This window comes from Oryza sativa, chromosome 9 (assembly GCF_034140825.1).
Source record: "Oryza sativa Japonica Group chromosome 9, ASM3414082v1".
Classification (NCBI taxonomy): Eukaryota; Viridiplantae; Streptophyta; class Magnoliopsida; order Poales; family Poaceae; genus Oryza; species Oryza sativa.
In genome coordinates, this window is record NC_089043.1 from 19,683,475 (window position 1) to 19,703,530 (window position 20,056).

The following is a 20,056-nucleotide window of genomic DNA, read 5'->3' on the forward strand; positions in this document are numbered from 1 at the left end:
TAGAACTGCAAATTTGATGTACCAGAAATAAAGAAGATAAATGCTTTTAGTAATGCTTAGTACTCTTAAGGCAGAAAGAGTACAAAACAAAAAAGTTTAGATTACTTAAATTCAGAAAATTGAAATAGTCAGCACATGCTCTTTGTTATGCATATTATGAAAAAATGCAAAAATAATTTGTAATGTCATAGATTTTTCACCTTCTTTGCATGCCTTGTTGTGTTAAACAAATAGTGATAAACTTTCATTTGGTTGTTAATACAAAATTCAGCTGCGCCTACCACTTCAGGATTATCATACAAAATATAAAATCTAAATCAAAAGTGGAAAATTAGTGCGACATGTATCACTTCAGCGGTGCATGTTCTACTCTATGTTATGAACAACATTTGTAAAAAACTACAGAAAACACCCCACCTCCCATTTCTTTTTAAATAAAAAAAGCTTGAAATGATCACAAAATCTAAAAAAAGGAAATGTAAAAAAGCAACCATTATAATGCTGTTTTGTGACACTTACTATTTATATTGTTGCGTCTCACCAATGCTGAGTATGTTGTTGTAGTGATTGAGTTCAGCTGCCGAGATGGTTTGGTGCCGTGTGTAGTTGTCATATGGTGAGCTCTTGTACTTACTTGGATGGACAATTCTTTTAGGGCGATAAAGATTGTGTCTGGTACCAGAGCAGTTGGCAGAAGCATTTAGTGAGTCGATGATTCTTATCATTGAATATTGTCTTTCTTCTGCTTGAGCATGTTGATTTGGTTCCCTCATTTGTGCTATTCTTGGAGAATTCATACCTATATCAGGTGATGATTGTGAACTCTGCATTAAAAAATAAAACAAGTGAAAAATGGGGAAAAAAAGAATTTATTGTAATAATGTATAAAGAGTATAAGACATAGTTTTATGTCGTGCTGATTGAAAAAAATTAAGCAAAAAATTGATAGGAAAGTACTTACAATTTGTATTACTTGTTTTGTAGCAGGTGTCCTTGCAGAAGCAATGTTTATGTGCAGTGGTGTTTGAGGGCTACTTTGCTCATTGTTTATTTGTTGTTGTTGCAACGATGAAAAATAAAAGTAAAAGAAAAAGGATATGAACTTCAAAGGATGTGTTTGTTGTTGTGAACTCGAAAGGAAGTGGTGAACTCAAAGAGGTAGTGGCTCTGAACTGAGAAGATGATGCTCTGATCAAAATTGCAATTGTGGACTGACCTTCCAAAAACCAACAAACCTTTTAGGTTGTGCTGTTATATTAAAAGTTTAGGATCCCAAGATAGTATTATATTTTTCAAGTGCCAGCTTTTGCTACTAGTTTATTCCTCCAATATATACTTCTATACTACTACCTCCATCTCATAAATATAAAAGGAATTATTCCTTTTTTGCATAAGAATTATTCTCAAAAATACTATAATACCAGTGTTAAAATATCAGAAGTTTAGAAATTGTCCAGTAAGGAGCATACCCCAAAAAGGGTTGATGTTTGAAAAAAAAAAGACAAGTAAAAAAAATCAGAGGTTATTATCGCATGTTGTTCAACCATATCGGTACTCGTTTTCATCACAGTGCTGTCCCTCAAGCCTCCTATTCCCCATGTTTGCAATGAAGTTTGCTAACAAAATCATCCACATAAAAATAAAAAAAGAGTAACAAGAAAAAAACATCTAACATGATTGTGCAAAATAAATTTGGCTAGTTAATCTCTTTATTCTTCCTAGACATTTTGATTCCCCCCTTGATTGTTAGTACTTACGTCTATAAAATAAGTTAATGATAGTAAAAAAAAACATTTTATGTGTACAGAGAAAAAATGTCAAAGTTATACCTGATAAATGTTGAACTCCATCTTTATTGTTTATGCATGTTTTTGGTGTGTGCATGTAACTCTCCCCCTGCGTCACCTGCATGCTGCTATGTTCAATGTCCATGATGTTTGTGCCTGATGTTGTTTGGGACAAGAAGTGCCCAAGGCTGGCACTTTTGTTTGTTTTTGATTTATCATCAAAATGATGTAAGCATTCAAATTTGGGTTGCTGTGTGTGAGTTACATGAGAAGAAATGAGAAAGTTACAAATCGGGACAGATCAAAAATATAAATTACATTTTTTTCTACATTAAAAGTGCAACACAGATATAAAAAAAAGTTAGTTTATCAGTCAATCAATGCTGCAAAAATTGAGAGGATTAAAATCAAAACAATAAAACAAATCAGTACATGGTACTAGTAGAAAAATTGTGACAAACCATGTGGAGTTTAGATTTTGTTCTTGACGTGTATAAGTAAAGATGGCACTGTAAATTAAAGATGACCCAAAAAATAAAAGTGATTTAGAAAACACCTCTATGCTCTAGTTTCATCTGTTTTCTAAAATTTGAATTCTACATAGGCACGGCAGTCTATCGTTTTGTGTATAGAGGTGTTTTCTAAAAAAATGTCTATCTGCTTCTAAAAAATCATCCACACATATATAATATGTACAAAAAAAAATTATGGACCAGTGTACAATGCAAACAAACATTATATAAAAAATAGAGGTGTATAATACACAAAAATAAGAGAAAATGAAAAAAAAAGCGGTTTGTTGCTCACAAAACAAACACTAAAAAAATACTAGTGCTTTAAAATGCATGATATATGTTTGATACATTTGTGCTCTTGTTTGGAATGTTGTCTGATTCATCTTGTGTAGGATCTTGGCTATTATGTTCTTCTGAAGAGTTTGAATAATTCACAAGAATGAACTTCGTCTTATCCTAAAAATATTAAAAAAGCATAATCAAAAAAGATATAAATTGATTAAAATCATTGGAAAAAAAATGGAACAAAAAATTATTTTTTTAAAAAAAGTACATTATGTAGTCAAAAAAAATCTTTTTCTATTACCGTTGTGTGACCTGTTATGTCTTCAGCATCATATGGACCCTCTATATCAATAACAAACTCTGTAGAGCTGCTTTCAAGATTCTTGGTGGGCTGCACCTTTTTTACAAAAAAAAAAGACATGTAGTGAAAAGCCAGGGGGAAAAATATAATGGTTTGAAATTTTGACTCTTGCCTAATTTTGAACTTTACCTCCTCCTTTTTGGCTGGTATAGTACATATAGGTTCCACGAAAAGAGCATCCTTGTTTGATTCTTCCCTGTCTGGTTGAGTATTGATAGGTTCTGTTGCTTTCAAGGGCTGAAAAAAATGAACATATATTATGCAAACTTTTTTTAATTTTTTTAATCCATGAATAATGTATTGTATATAATGATATGACATAAAAAAAGTAATAGTGTTTTTACCTGTTTCCTTACTGCTTTGCGAATCTTTTGGTCAGAAGAATATTTTTTCGATGGGCTAATTGATACAACCGACAAAGGGGATGCTGAATGTAATCTCTTAGCTCTAGTCCTGGATGCCACAGAGTTGTTTGATTGCTGACTACAAACAAAGTCCTTACTGGATGCTTTTTTATCTGGAAAAGGATTGTTTTAGAGTGAAATTATGCTAAACAAGACATTGCTTAAGCATACTAAACAAAAGAAATGAATGTTTATGGGAGCATGACACTTTTGTTACATAAAAAAATGAACAAAACAAGATAATGCTATAGTACAAATTGAACAAAAAAAACCTGCATGCTGCGTTTCTTTGCAAGCGTTATCCTTGTTGCTGTTTGACTTTGAGTTTTCTTGTTCAGTTGGTTTTGATGGTGGTGTGGTCTGTAGTTGGGAACATGTAACATTCTTTGAAAAAAGTTTGTTTCAGAAAAAAAGTATTGCTGTCAAAACAGATATTAAAGAAACAGCTACCAGTGAGACAACATTAAAAAAATGGAGTAGATGGTGTGCAGCGAGATTATATTTTCAGATTGAAAAAATTTCAGCTTGCAAAGCTATGGACTGTGGCATAGCTAAATCCTGGAGCATATTACAGCTTAAAAAATTGGTGATAAAAAATAAAACTAATCAGTGTGATCCATGGGTAGCCTACTGGGACAAAAAAAAACAAGATTTATGTGAAAAAATTGAATGAACAACAGATAGTTGTTCGCTTTGAAAAATTTAATTGAGCAATAGACTAATAGGGCTCTGTATGAACATCCTAATATATCTTCTATATTTGTGAAATACAAAACAGATATTTGGGCCTGGTAACTTATGGTTCTGGTAACATTGAGTACTGACGCAGAACTAGGCTATTCTTAGTCCTGTTCCAGATTTTAAAGAAAGTATACATGCCAAGTAAAAAAAATGCTATAGTCCAGAATGAACATTTTTTTGGACTGGATAGATTGGTGTTGGTGGTAGGGAAATTTTGCTTAGCATTGGCACAATTATTTGATCTGTTGTGTTTGTGTGCTATTTGTCTAAAAAGAAAATTTACAAACTAACAGAATAATAACATATACCTGTAGGGGGTGCTCCTTTGCTAGTGCTAGTGTTGTTGATGTTAGACTTTGTTTTATGCTCTGCAGTTGATTTTGTTTGTGGTGTTTTTGGTAGTTGGGAACATACATCAGTGTTGTTTGGGTGGTTTTGTTCTAGGGGTGGGGCATTACCATTATGTGCTACATTGTTGCCACCCTGCTTGCTTCCCCCCTTGCTCTTCTCTTCTCCACTCTTCTCTTCTCTTGTTGTGGTGGTATCTTTTTGTGTGAATAGGCTTGCTTTTGACATGTAGACGCAATCCAAAACCTTGGCAGCTAGTTGTGCATTTTTTCCGTATGTTGTGTCAGAATGTTCTCTTGTGAACCACTTGCAAACTGTGGAAATGTCATCAATGAGCTGCATTTAAAAAAAACACAATAGAAGGTGGGTAAAAAAATCATATATACAAAACTAGGGATTAACAAAAGGAAAAAAGCACATAAATCATTATAAAAAATGTATTCATCATTTAAGTGTGGCGAGGAGAGGGATTGAAAAGGGTGATTATAATCTGATTGGTAGGATTCATACAATAGGAGTGACTATATTGGAGCATACATATACAAACTAGGAAAAAACAATTTTTTTAAAAAAACAGAGCATTTGGAGGAGCAAAAAAAATTACTCGTGGGTTAAATGATTTGCTATGGTATTGCCAGAGAGCATCGTTGCATGACATGTTGCTATTGTTGCCCTGTTGCTCAATGCAACGGGCCCCTGAACATATTGCGTCATAACTTAATTTCTCCATTGCTTTGATACGAGAAAATAAACAGAGTATGATCTAAGAAAAAAAGAAACAAATTGACACAGAATAAAATTTTTCTGTTGTTTTTACTTACTGGTCGCTTTCCAAAATCTCCTGTTTTGCATTCATCTATTTTTGAATACTCTTTTATCATTCCGCCTTTCCAAACAGAGATTCTAGGTGGTGGACCAATTGGGATATTTCTAATTCCAAAATCTTTGAAATCAAGATAATTAATCTAAGGAAACAACACAAAAGAAAAAGAATAAGTCAATCTTTAGAAATATTATGGGTTTAAAAAATGACTTAAGTAATAAAGAAGAGATGCATACAGCAAGTAAGTGTCCGCAGCCACCAAGGGTTTTTGATGTTTGTTCCTTTGATTTACTCTCCTTTTGGAACTTGGCTATGTATGTCATAAGCCATTCATAAACAAACTTTGACCAGTTCCACTTTGAGCTGGACTTGATATCACTCAGAGGTTCAAGGTATTTTGGGCTGGGGTGAGTGTCTGAGTTGGGGCAAAGAAAGGTTGATAGTGCAACCACCATGAAACAACGTAGGACATCATCTTCTGATAGTTTGTTCACACCCTTGTCGCTAAGCAACTTAGTGCCAAAGAAGGAAATTAAGGGTTTTGTGCTCCCAAAATGCTGATGAAAAAAATGTTTTCCTGCATCATTGTCATTCTTGATCTCTAAACCTCCATTTGGGATACCAAGTATGAAGTTGGTGGTGTTTGGGTTGATTGGTATGGATCTCCCATTGACAACTATATCTGAGCAGCTGACATCAGTGTGACTAGCTATCCATTTGACAAAAGATAGTGGTATAGCACACCTTTGAAAGTTTAGAAGAGAACCAAAAGCAGAATTCTCAATAATTGACCTTTGCTCGTTGCTAAGCCCTTCAATCAAATTGGAAAAGTATGTGATGTTTAGTCTGCTTCTTGGTTTTGGGGACTCTGCACTTCCAGATTTATCTTGGTCATATTCAAGTTTTGTGCGCTGGAAGAAAAAAAATAGAGATGTAATTATGTCTTGTTAACAAAGAACAACATAAACTAATTAACATACTAGATGTGGAAAAAAAATGTTTAGGAAAAAAAAGACAGAAAGTGATACCTTTTGTTTTTGTCTCCTTACTGGTTTGTCTGTCCTAGCTCTTTTCCTTTTGATCGATCCTGAAAACTAACAGAGGCAAAACAAGTATGAAGTTAAAGTTATTGATAGCTGTCTGTGGTAGTAGAAAATGATATTTTGGAAAAAAAAAGGAAGAAACATATATACCAGATCTTTTAATGTGCTGACGAGATCTTTTTTTGTTATGTATTTGTCAGAATCACTGGTTTCTTCCTCTTCTGAAATAGAGTTGGCATAATCAGAATCTGCCACCTTGTTGTCCGACTTGCTATTTGATGAACATTCATCATCTGATGATGTCCTGTCACTTGCCATACTGGAAAAAAGAACTAGAGAAGTAAGCACATTAAAAGGAAAAAAGAGAGATCTTGTCAAATGTCTTGATATTTTCATGTGTAACCAATCAAACCCCAAAAAAAAAAAATTCTCAATGTCCTGATAGGCTGCTAAGCCACATGTTAAACTGTGCCAAAAAAAAAAGAAGCAGTGCCAAATTCAAACAATACCACTTGCATCTTGTTGCTTTTTGAGAATTCGTGCAAAGGTTGAAATCATGTGCAAAACTGCATATGCAGGTATAACATTATTAATTCACAAAATTTAATGTGTTGCACAGAAAATTTGATTACTATCTCATATAAGTAAATGTCAACTACAACATCTTGGTATTGTGAAAAAATGTGTTAACTATTAGCATGATTATAGTTGCACAAAATCATAATTAAAGTTGCACGAATTAATAACCAAAGTTGCACAACATTAAAAAATGGCGACCGTAGGAAATAGGAAGGTGCAATTTTTGCATATAAAAGTAACAAACTGGATAGATATGACATTATATTATTCGACCGCCCACATTTCCAAGCTCACCAGCAAAATCAAAAAACTTAGCAGAAGGAAATGTACTCTTCTTGGCCTGCAGCAAGCTCCTCCCCCGTAGATCCAACGCTCCCTGAAAACAAAATCGTAGTGAGTTATTACATCTGAGCATACAATCAGTCTGAAGTTGTGCTTGTTTATAACCAAAATTAGGAAAAAAAATCATATAGTAGTCAGCTAAAAAAGAATTAGTTGCACGATTTATTAATTGAAATTGCATATATTTATAACATAACTTGCGCGAAATGTATAGTATTAGTTGATTTTGCTATTTGGACTATGCTGCTGGGGTGTAGATGGTTGAAGCGGAAAAACACAGTAAATGAAAAAAAGAGACACACTTGATGTCGTGTGTTCATGAGAAAAAAAAGATACAACATGAAAAGTAGTATGGGTTGCAAAAAGCAAAAACACATGAAAAGTTGGACAAAAAAAAACTTTATAAACCAAACTTGTAGAGACTTAACCTAGAAGTTGCCCATGTTTGAAAAAAAAAGGCAATTACTAAGCTATATAAAAACATATTAATGGTTGCGCATGTCTAGAAAAGTGTCAACTACAACATCTTGGGTGTGCAAATTCTAAAAAAAGAAATCAGTACTGCCAAAGAGATTTATGAAAAATGAAGAAAAAGGTAACTAATAACAAGGGAACTAACTTCTAGCCACAAGCTCCACCATCCCACTGTCGAACCACTGCCAATCCTTCTATATCCAATCCATCCTTAGACTACTCCCCAAGTTACAGCCAAAAAATTGCAAAGAGAGTCACTGTTGATTATACTACTACTGTATTAGCATCCGCAGTTTGCTCAGGTTTTTCACCAGATCAGGTATTTCAGGTTTTTCACCAGAAAAACCTGAGCTCGCCAAACATCCAAAAGAACCGCCGATTTGTTGTGGCGTTGATCCCGAGTCCCGCAAAACACCAAATGAATCCCCTTCCCATCATAATAAAAAGAAAAAGAAAAGGCAATGAAATTACTAAGAAAACAAGTTGTCTACCAAAAGTCCTCACTTGTATGCATGTTTTCCCAAACAACAAACGCTATTTATCAAAGTAAATGGAAATTTGGTTAAAAAAACATTAGTTGCACAAAATTATTACATGACTTGCACGAAAATTCAAAATGGCTACTACAATAGTCAGGGAGTGCAACTAGCGTAGATACATAATTTTCAGAAAAAGAAATAATGAAAATTTAAGGCCATGTGCTGATCGAAAGCATAGGTTTTAGTTTGAGGCCATATTTAAAGCAGTAAATAAGTGAATCATTGATACAACATAACTGTACATAGCATATGAAGAGATATGCTTTATACTGTCCATTTATACAGTACTATCGCAAATTATATTATCCATTTATTCTCTGTATTTTAGTTTCAGATTAATCCTACTGTTTCCATTAATCTCACCCTCGTTTGCGTTTGCCACTGTCATTTGCTGAGTTGCTAATGACACAGACCGATGCTTTTGCGAATTGCGATTACTCTCCTCTCTCAGTGATCTACTGGTAATCTCAAAAAGATTAAACATAATTGATAGGAGCAGAGCCTGGAGTTCATTTTTAGGGAGGCTTATCTCAGATTGATCACTGATGGAATGGAAGCAAAAGTGGCTTAGTATGTCACAGTTGAGCAGGAGTATGTCACAGTTGAGCAGGACTACCATTAAAAAAAATACACAGCACACAAAACAACAGATAGCTTTTGTCTACAAGCAGAAAACACAACTCCTCCCTGTATACAGTGACACTGAAATCCCAAAAAATTGTGGTATCCCTGTATACAGTAACCTCTGATTAAACTCCCTGTATAATCTGACAATACTGGGGACAAATGTAAGAACATTTGCTGGGATTTAATGAAATATTGGTTAGTTCTTGAGCTCGAATTGCTACCAAATCCCTAAACCCCTTTCTAAAATGCCACGGCACAGAGGTCATCACTGCCCTACAGGATTAACGACTAAATCTAGAGCAAAACCATGTGTGTGCATTCCATGATATATCAGATCCAACTAGTGAAACTGCAAAACTCCCTAACAAATGAAGTTAGAGAGAAAATAATTAGTGCCAAGGTTTAGAACCAGGCAGAGGCACAGCCCACCTCCCGCCGACTATATCATACACGATGTGCAGTAAAACCCTAAAAAAATTTCCCAAACTACATCGAACAAAACATCAAAGCACACACACCATGTGGTTTCAGATCCAGGATGCTTTACTCGACATTGGGCAAAATCAACTCAAAACTCAAGCAATGAAACAAACTCCACGGGATTCCCCCCCCTTGAAATGGTAGCCAATCCAGCCCTAATAGCTCACAATCCACAGGATAGAAATCTGGACCAAAGGAAATCAGGCCGCCACGGCGTGAGGATTTGAACAAAAAAGAGAGATGAAAAACCTGCAGTGCATCAACTCCTCTCCCCCGCCTCTCTTCTCCGGCGCCGTCCGCGGCCGCTCGCGGTGCACAGCCCACCTCTCGCCGCCCCCCTCCCCTTCCCCTCCACTGCCTACCTTGGAAGAATCTCCGGCGCCTTCCGCTCGCAGGACTCCGCCTCCTACTCGAGAAACAGAAACGTCGAGAAGCAGAAGCGCTCTCTAGAGAGTCACGGGTGTGGTGGATTTTTCCAGAGCTATTTGTGGGCTGTGGGCTGTGGGCTGCGGGCTCTGGGCTTATTAGCAAGGAAAAGGTGATGGAAAAGCACGACCCATATAAAAAAAGAGCCTTTCCACTAGCCCGATAGCGCGCACAAAAGTTGACTGATCGATTAAAATTTTGCAGGCGACTACAAAATAGCAAATGCGTTGTTTTTATGTAAAAGTTTGAATAATTTGTGTTACTCCTCTCAAAACTTAAAGAGAACTGTAAAGAAAGTAGCCAACTTGGTTGGTAACATATGACAAAGCCTGCATAGCGCATAAAGGAATAAGTTCACTTTAGGTCCGATCGAATATAAGTCAAGTTTGATTTGCATTCTTCGACCGCAAAACTTGGTACAAGACGTGCTCCAACTTCTAAAACTAGGGCAAATCAAGTTCATCGGTAGCATTTGAGAGTGGTTTCCTATATGTCATCCTAGTTAGCAAAAAATAAAATAAAAAAGCAAAGGTCATGCGGGACCCACTTGTAAGTGGCCAACCACCATCTTCAACTTTTGTCTACTCTTTCTCTCTTTAATCCTTGTGGTGGCGGCGGCAGGATCTCCTGGAGGTCGTGGCGAGGAAGGTGGACATGCCAGCAACAGAGGAGCTCGAGGAGGCCACGGCGACATGGGAGCTTGATGAGGCCGGCGAGAAGGGTGCTCGCCACGCTGTCCCCATTTGGCCCTCACCTCCCCAATCTCCCCCGCTGTGCTCGTTGGCCGGCAACACCTTCACGGAGCCACCAGTGGACTTATTATTTCGTGCACAAACACATACTCCCTCTATCCCATAAAAAACGAATCAAATCTAGTATGATGTAACACATCTGTTACTAGATTGGTTTTTTTATGGAACGGATAGAGTACGTGATACGCCCCGATATGGTTTAGAAAAGTTGCTCACACGGCCCAAAGAGCCCATAGAAGTTCGGCCTTTTGGGGCCAATTGGGAGCCCACCAAGGAGCAATTTTTATGGGTGGGCTTCGAGCCTTCCTTGTCCAGCGTGGGGCGGGGCACTCCCACATCCACCGCATCCCAAGCCGACGGCCGCGGTGGCGACCCGCCGAGTCGCCGCGTGCCGGTGCCGTGTGGACCGGGAGCGCGCCGTGGCGCGGTTGAAGGGAGCCCCACCACACCCCCTTGAGTTCTTGTCGCCCACTCAGCCTCCCGTCGCTGCCGGCGTGGCGCCCACCCTAGGACGCCCGCCACCTGCTCGTGCAAATGCGAGAGCCAGAGCCGGCCACAGCGGTGCTACCCGTTTACGCGCATTGTCGTTGGGGGGAAGAGTGCGGTCATGATTCGCGTGTGCCTCCAGTACCGTCCTGTTGGCAGGCTCACAGCAGAGCCGCTGCGGGGCTCCGGTCTCTGTCGTGGAGTCACGGAACTGCTACTTCGTCGGATCCTTCATGGAGATTCAGGTACCAACCTCTCAAATTTAGCTGGTTTACAACTGAACCAAGGTGAATTTGGTGATGATTGTTCAATGTTCAGTAGATATATGTCTGATTATCACGTAGTAGTAGGATTGTAGGAGTTGTTTTTCCCTTCTTGAGGATCTTCCCCAACCAAGTCAAATTTCTTTGCAGGGAACAAATGGTGCAATTTTCTTGTTCCGAAGAAGTTGACAGCACAGAAGGAAACTCACACGCTTGTGCATATGGATCACTTCCACTATAATTCTATAAAGGTCAGAATTAGTATTTGCTAATTTATCTTGTAGGTAGTTACTGATAAGGCTAGGAATTAGCTGCTTTGGAAAGGTAGTGGCATGCTGGCATGCGTTCTCTTGTTGCGTAAGCTCATGGGAACAGCATGCAACTCTAAATATAAATAGCATGCACAATCTTCTTAAGAACAGGCATATCTTTGATGGTGGAATAGTGCCAGAAATGTGTAAACTGAATATCATTCTTTTAGTTAGGAACACAAAAGGGGGCAAATGAAACATTCTCAACTCTCAAAGAGTGCCCCACTAGATTTGGTTAAAAGGGCTGGCATGATGTACCTAACAAATCATTTAAGAACTGTCTTAGACATGTAGGCAGATCTTTCTAGCCACACAGTCCTGCAATATCACAATGTGCTAATTATTCTTTGACACTTTCTTGATCACCTAGATGTCAAAAAAAGGAGTGAGTGTCATAGGTAGAGTTTTCTGGCCCACCGCTCGTGCGAAGCAGCAAAGGTCACTCTCCTAGGCTGAAATTTATATTCCCCATAAAAATCTACAATTGCAGTGTTGCATCATAGGCCAAACCGTTGAAAATCTGATGTGTGAATCATATGTGAACCTTTTGAAAGCTGGAATTTTTTGCTGGACATATATAGGGGCGAGTATGCATGTTTGGCATGATGAATGGACCCCATGTATATACCCTGTGAAGTCGGGTCCTGATGGCAACAGGCCAGATAAATGACGTCTCCATGAGAGTTCAGTTAGTTGAGGCCAGCTTATGTGTTCTTCAGGGGTATGTCTATTGCTCCCAACTCCCAAGTTATTGCCACGCATGCAAAATATTACGTGAATGGTACTTCCTCCGTTTCAGGTTATTAGACGTTTTGACTTTGGTCAAAGTCAAATTGCTTTAAGTTTGATCAAGTTTGTAGAAAAAAATAGTAATATTTTCAACCAAAGACAAATTTATTATGAAAATATATTTAATTATTGATTTGATGAAACTAATTTAGTATTATAAATATTACTATATTTGACTATAAACTTAGTCAAACTTGAAACAGTTTGACTTTGACCAAAGTCAAACTGAGGGCTAGGAAAAAAAATCACATAAACCCCTAGAATGACAAGAAACTGAAATAACCCAGAGAGATATGACTACGTGAGATAAACAGACCATCAATAATTCCGTCCTCCTTTTGTATTCCTTGTCCTTGTGGGAGGGAGAAGTTACTTCTTCTGAATTTTCTCTTCTTTATAATGGGCCTGTTTGGAGAACTATCCCAGGGATATTTTTTGGGCTAAAGATTATCCCACCAAAATAGCCCCCTAACAAAATAGCCCTCTTGCTGTTTGGATCCAAAGGCTATTTAGCTATTATTGTACCATCCCAATCATTTGCCTCCACTAAAAGTATACAGCAGCCGGATCTTCTATGGCTAATCCAATACAGGCACATACAAGCATACACAATTCCTTACAAGCACAAACACATAATTTGTCTCAAATATATAAGCAAGTATGTAAAACAATCGTGTCACATAAAAGATACAATTCCATACAACAATCGTCTCACATAAATATACAATTACATAAAACAATTGTCTCACATAAATATTAAAATCCATACAACAATTGTCTCACATAAATATTAAAGTCCATACAACAATTGTCTCACATAAATATTAAAGTCCACACAACAATTGTCTCACATAAATATACAAGTCCTCAAACCGTAAAAAAAAATTACAATCCATTAAACAAAGCATTTGCCAAGTCATCGCGGAAGAAATTCATGTTGCTATCCTCAACAAGAGGTTCATCTTCTGGCCAGTTAGAGTGAGGTGATGTAGGCATTGGAAAATAATCTGCATCCGCATCCAGCTCCTTCCTCGCCGCCACCCTGGAGGAAGGCACCGTACTCGTGGAGGTGAGGGAACTCCTGGCCCGACGCCGCCTGGGTGTTGAGGTCCAGCGTGTCCACGCCGGCGCGGGGAACGGATCCGTGGGAAGGGCCGGACGCCGACGGCTGCGACGACCAAATGTTGCCGGCGGCGGACGAAATGGGATCTTGGGAGAAGAAATCGAAGCCGTTGGGGTCCATCTCCGCGCGGATCCGGTGCAAGGCGATGCGTCGACGACGGATCTGATGGCCGGCAACGCGGGTGGGGTGAGTCGCCGGCGTGGATGCCTCTCGGTGGATCTGAAGGAAGGGCGGCGCGATTCGAGGGAGAGGGCGGTGCGGGTGAAGGGCCGGGCGGCGGCGCGGGTGGGGGGAGGGGGAGGCGAAGCTGGGGCCGGGCGGCGGCGCGGGTGGGGGGAGGGGGAGGCGAAGCTGGGGCCGGGCGGCGGCGCGGGTGGGGGGAGGGGGAGGCGAAGCTGGGCCGGGCGGCGGCGAGGGTTCTGGAGAGCGAGCGAGGGCGAGAGCGAGGGGTGAGAGCGACGATTTCTGCCGCAACTGGATCCGGCACAAGTGGGGGAAAGTGGGAATCGGTGGGGCCCACAGCAAATAGCCCCAATTAGCACCCCTGGGGGTGATAATTTTTTGGGGTGGGCTATTTGCAAATGGCCCTAAAATAGCTCTCATGTTTGGATCCCCTTGAGCTATTTTAAGGCTAAAAGGGGTGGGCTAAAAAAAATCCATAGGATCCAAACACCCCCAATGTTTTGGTTTAGGCCCAAAGCCTCAAATTAGCTAGGCCATCTAACTGGATTATGCTAGCTTAAACAGTTTTATCAACAGAGATCTACCTGGTCCAAACTTGCTTCTTATCTAGCCAGATTAGCCTCGCAACTGAACACACTAAATCAATTTTTGCATGTTGCTTAACAGGCTCCAGTTTTGGTTTTTATCGTTTTAATCACTTCCCTGTTGAGAACACTGTATGGAATGGAAACCAAGTTGATTCTGTCCATGCATCCTGCAGGCTGCCTGGCAAACACCACACACCACTCACCGGTGCAACCCGCAAGTGCAGCCGTGTGCAGGTGGAAGACGAACAGTATTAGGGGAGCTTAAGATTTTGAAAATCAGTTGGTGAGAAGCTCACGGGTGAGAATCTGGAGACTTTAATTCATTTTTTGAATTCTAAAACTATAACTTCTCAAAATCAGAGTGAAAATTTGGACTGTTTGGGGAAAGCTTTTGGTATCTGCAGATTCCAGAAAAATCTCTAGCTGCGAGAAGCTCTCCCAAACAGGCTCAAAACCCGCAGTTAGCTAGCGTGCGCCAAGCCCCTCCTACATTCCGGTGCGCGCGCGCCAGCGCCCGGAGCCCACCGCGAGTCGTCGAATGTGCGCAGAGCCCCGTCCCTTTCGTCCGATCCCTCGGCGACTTGCTTCCCCGGCCGGCAGCCTACTCATCATGCACGAACCCATCGCCCCAAAAAAGAGCCGCGCATCGTGCGCAGCATAATCATAGCTATCGCTGAAACGCCTGCACCTTCCCCTCCTCCTCCATTCGCTTACCTCGCCATTGACATCGCATCAGCTCTTCTCCATCTGTATCTGTCCGTTTTTCTTTCATCCATCTCCGTCTTTTCGTGCAACTCTCCAGCTTCAGCTTCAGTGCCTTCTCTCTACCAAGTACGTGAAGAAGAGCTTCATCTATGCCTCTACTAGATCAGAGATGCTAGCTAGCGCTCTAGCTAGCTGCTAGCAAGGAGCGCACCAGCAAGGGCACCACCACTGGCTTAAGTACATGGCTTTAGGGGAGAGGGCGAGGGCGAGGGCTCCTCCCATGGTCGTGCGGCGCACGGCCGTCCTCCTCCTCCTCCTACATCTCGTGTTCGTCATCGCCGCAGCGGCTGCCGCGGTGGATAGGCGTCGGCCAGCCGAGGCGATCGTCGGCGGGTGGCGGCAGCGGCGGCGGCTCCAGGCTCTGATGCAGGAGAAGGCCACGCTGCTGGCCTTGAAGCGGGGCCTCACGTTGCTGTCGCCGAAGCTGCTTGCTGATTGGAACGACTCCAACACCGACGTGTGCGGCTTCACCGGCGTCGCCTGCGACCGGAGGCGGCAGCACGTCGTCGGCCTTCAGCTCTCCAACATGAGCATCAACGGCTCCATCCCGCTGGCGCTCGCCCAGCTGCCGCACCTCCGGTACCTCGACCTGTCCGACAACCACATCTCCGGCGCCGTCCCCTCATTCCTCAGCAACCTCACGCAACTCCTGATGCTCGACATGTCCGAGAATCAACTCTCCGGCGCCATCCCGCCGTCTTTCGGCAACCTCACGCAACTCCGGAAGCTCGACATATCGAAAAACCAGCTCTCCGGCGCCATCCCGCCGTCCTTCGGCAACCTCACGAACCTCGAGATCCTTGATATGTCCATCAATGTTCTCACAGGCCGAATCCCAGAAGAGCTCTCCAACATCGGCAAGCTCGAAGGCCTCAACCTCGGCCAGAACAACCTCGTCGGCAGCATACCGGCGTCATTCACCCAGCTGAAGAACTTGTTCTACCTCAGCCTCGAGAAGAACTCCTTGTCAGGTTCTATCCCCGCCACGATCTTCACAAATTGCACGCAAATGGGTGTATTCGACCTCGGCGACAACAACATCACCGGCGAGATCCCCGGCGACGCCTCGGATAGCCTTTCCGACAGGTTCGCCGTCCTTAATCTCTACTCCAACAGCCTCACCGGGAGGCTTCCGCGGTGGCTCGCCAACTGCACTATTCTCTACCTGCTGGACGTGGAGAATAACTCGCTCGCCGACGATCTGCCGACCTCCATCATCTCCGGCTTGCGCAACCTCAGGTACCTGCATTTGTCGAACAACGTCCATTTCGCGAGCGGCGACGGCAACACCAACCTGGGGCCCTTCTTCGCCGCGGTGTCGAACTGCACCAGCATACTGGAGATCGAGGCCGGAGCACTGGGCATCGGCGGGCGGCTGCCGAGCTTGCTCGGCTCGCTGCTGCCGCCTAACATGTCACACCTCAACCTGGAGCTCAACGCCATCGAAGGCCCGATCCCCGCCGACATCGGCGACGTGATAAACATCACGCTGATGAACCTGTCGAGCAACCTGCTCAACGGGACGATCCCGACGTCCATCTGCTGGCTGCCGAATCTGCAGCAGCTCGACCTGTCCCGCAACTCGCTCACCGGCGCCGTGCCGGCGTGCATCAGCAACGCCACGAGCCTCGGCGAGCTGGACCTGTCGAGCAACGCGCTGTCGGGGAGCATCCCGAGCAGCATCGGCAGCCTGAAGCTGTCCTACCTCTCCCTGCACAGGAACCAGCTGTCCGGCGAGATACCGGCGAGCCTCGGCCAGCATCTCGGCATTGTGCGGCTCGACCTCTCCAGCAACCGGCTGACCGGCGAGATACCTGACGCCGTCGCCGGCATTGTCCAGATGTCGCTGAACCTCTCTCGAAACCTGCTCGGCGGCCGGCTGCCGAGGGGGCTCAGCAGGCTGCAGATGGCGGAGGTCATCGACCTGTCATGGAACAATCTCACCGGCGCGATCTTCCCGGAGCTCGGCGCCTGCGCCGAGCTGCAGGTCCTCGACCTGTCGCACAACTCGCTCACCGGCGTCCTCCCGTCGTCGCTCGACGGCCTCGAGAGCATCGAGCGCCTCGACGTCTCCGACAACTCCCTCACCGGCGAGATCCCGCAGACCCTGACCAAATGCACGACGCTCACCTACCTCAACCTGTCGTACAACGACCTCGCCGGCGTCGTGCCCACCGCCGGCGTCTTCGCCAACTTCACCTCGACGTCATACCTCGGCAACCCGCGGCTCTGCGGCGCCGTGCTCGGGCGCCGCTGCGGGAGGCGACACCGGTGGTACCAGTCCCGGAAGTTCCTGGTCGTGATGTGCATCTGCGCCGCCGTGCTGGCGTTCGTGCTGACGATCCTCTGCGCGGTCAGCATCCGGAAGATCCGGGAGCGGCTGGCGGCGGTGCGGGAGGAGTTCAGGAGGGGCCGACGCCGCGGCGGCGGCGGCTCGTCGCCGGTGATGAAGTACAAGTTCCCGCGGATCACGTACCGGGAGCTGGTCGAGGCGACGGAGGAGTTCAGCCCAGACCGGCTCATCGGCACGGGCAGCTACGGCCGCGTGTACCGCGGCACGCTGCGCGACGGCACCATGGTCGCCGTGAAGGTGCTCCAGCTGCAGTCCGGGAACTCCACCAAGAGCTTCAACCGCGAGTGCCAGGTGCTGAAGCGCATCCGCCACCGGAACCTCATGCGGATCGTCACGGCGTGCAGCCTGCCGGACTTCAAGGCGCTGGTGCTGCCGTTCATGGCGAACGGCAGCCTCGAGCGGTGCCTCTACGCGGGGCCGCCGGCCGGCGAGCTGAGCCTCGTGCAGCGCGTCAACATCTGCAGCGACATCGCCGAGGGGATGGCCTACCTGCACCACCACTCCCCGGTCAAGGTCATCCACTGCGACCTCAAGCCCAGCAACGTGCTCATCAACGACGACATGACCGCTCTCGTCTCCGACTTCGGCATCTCCCGCCTCGTCATGAGCGTCGGCGGCGTCGCCAACGCCGCCGACGTCGGCGCCTCCACCGCCAACATGCTCTGCGGCTCCATCGGATACATTCCTCCAGGTAAATTAACCATCATCATCAAGCAAACTCATCATCATTTTTCTCGTGACAAATTCTAATTAATCGATTCGATTCTGAAGAGTACGGGTATGGCTCGAACCCGACGACGAAGGGCGACGTGTACAGCTTCGGCGTGCTGGTGCTGGAGATGGTGACGAGGAAGAAACCGATCGACGACATGTTCGACGCGGGGCTGAGCTTGCACAAGTGGGTGAAGAACCACTACCACGGCCGGGCCGACGCGGTGGTCGACCCGGCTCTGGCGCGCATGGTGCGGGACCAGACGCCGGAGGTCAGGAGGATGTCCGACGTGGCCATCGGCGAGCTGCTGGAGCTCGGCATCCTCTGCACGCAGGAGAGCGCGGCCGTGCGCCCGACCATGATGGACGCCGCCGACGACCTGGACCGGCTCAAGCGGTACATCGGCGGTGAGACCACGGCCACGTTCGCGTCGTCGCTGGGCTTCTCATCCTCAACATTTGAAGATCTCGACGACTAGCAGCAGGCAGCAGCATCTCCTAAGGACGCATATGAATCATGCATGATGTGTAAATAGCTAGGAATTTAGCTAAGAGGCAGGAAGATTATTTGTCAGGAAATTAAAGAAGTGTGCAATTTGTGCAGAAATATTGCGAGATTTATAGGATTCTTTGGAAGTATCTGATTAAATTTTGATGGAGTGATATCTTCGGTTATAGATATCGATAAATACATTAATCCCAGTGTGTAGCTGATTCAGTCGTATTGCTTATGCATGCTCTTCCTTCCTATCTCTGCGTCTGTTCAAACTGTATATGCTGCCTGAAGAACATGAACTCTAGACAACCATGCTAAATTGACTCTAGCTTAGCAAGAAACTGCAGTGTAATTAAATGAGAAGCAAAATTGCGAAAAGGTCGACTGAAAAAAAATCTAATAGCTTTGACACCTTTCTTCTTAGGCTTTACAAAGAGGGTTAGGTCATGAATGACATGGTGTAGCTGCACATAAAATTTTCAGACCAAAATCTGGTCTATATGACTCTAAGCTCATTTATTAAGGAATAGGCTGGTGACAAAGCTGGTTATTGGAAAATTGTACACGCATCGTTGAGGTAAACCGAGCGTGCGATATGAGCACGTTTGAGGATGTGCTGTGCACTGGCAAACTAGCAATGCCTAAAATGGACCAGTCTAGCAAATATAATAGAGGGCAATAGCATGATCTTGCATACTATGCGGTTATGCAGATTATGCATATCATTGTTGCGCTCTTATCCAAATATTAGTCTACTAATGTTCCACTGATGAGGATTCTCATTGGATATTGTTAAAGGCTTTTTTTAGCATGTTCAGAGCAAGTTTAATAGTATAACCAATTACTAGATCCAATTCATCTATAGCCAATCTAATAGCTCATTCATACAATAGTTACATATATACTACACTATTAATATCCGATCCCACCTATCATACACACACTGTATTTTGGAGTCCGTGCTACAGCTGGCTACAAATCTATAGCCCGCTGCCCTTCTCTCTCCTCATTTATCTGCTTAAAATATGTTTACAGCTGGCTTATAGCCTGCTATTGTATATGCTCTCAGAGCGAAACCGATCATTGCCGAAACTTCTATCTACATTTTCCGGTGGCAAAGCATATTTTTGATAAACTTTACAAAAATATTGTATACTCGTCTTCTCTGCAGGATACTCTGTGACACTATATAATTCACTATATTTTCTGTCTTTCTTCCACAATGGCGGTCTACAAAGGTATTGTCCATGATATTTTGTTGTAAGATCCACTTCACCACATAAGCTATCTAGCATGCTATCGTCTGTTTTTTTTGTCCCAAAATAAGTGTTTTTAGACTTGTTCCAAAATAAGATTTTTTTTTACTTCTTAACTATCTCCGTTTTATAAATTAAGAAGTTTTATCCCAATACACCTTACCTTCCCATCCTCTATTACCATTTCTATTAATTAGATCCACTTTG

General features: G+C 43.6%; 1 protein-coding gene and 1 non-coding gene across 3 annotated transcripts; both read left to right on the forward strand.

Annotated features, from left to right (window-relative positions):
* Positions 1-10,835: 10,835 nt before the first annotated feature.
* LOC9270998 (uncharacterized) lies at positions 10,836-14,684 on the forward strand. Of its 2 annotated transcripts, XR_010735194.1 has the most exons (4): positions 10,836-11,257; positions 11,426-11,526; positions 12,168-12,307; positions 14,442-14,650. It is a non-coding gene; the product is annotated as an uncharacterized protein (transcript). The 2 variants fall into 2 exon arrangements; XR_010735193.1 differs by lacking the exon at positions 12,168-12,307 and having other exon boundaries at positions 14,442-14,684.
* Positions 14,685-14,910: 226 nt separating this feature from the next.
* Positions 14,911-18,821, forward strand: LOC136351085 (putative leucine-rich repeat receptor-like serine/threonine-protein kinase At2g24130). The gene is made up of 2 exons (XM_066304371.1): positions 14,911-18,077; positions 18,158-18,821. Exons 1-2 carry the CDS (start codon positions 15,215-15,217, stop codon positions 18,574-18,576), a joined length of 3,282 nt encoding a protein of 1,093 aa, XP_066160468.1. The 5' UTR covers positions 14,911-15,214; the 3' UTR covers positions 18,577-18,821.
* Positions 18,822-20,056: the final 1,235 nt, after the last annotated feature.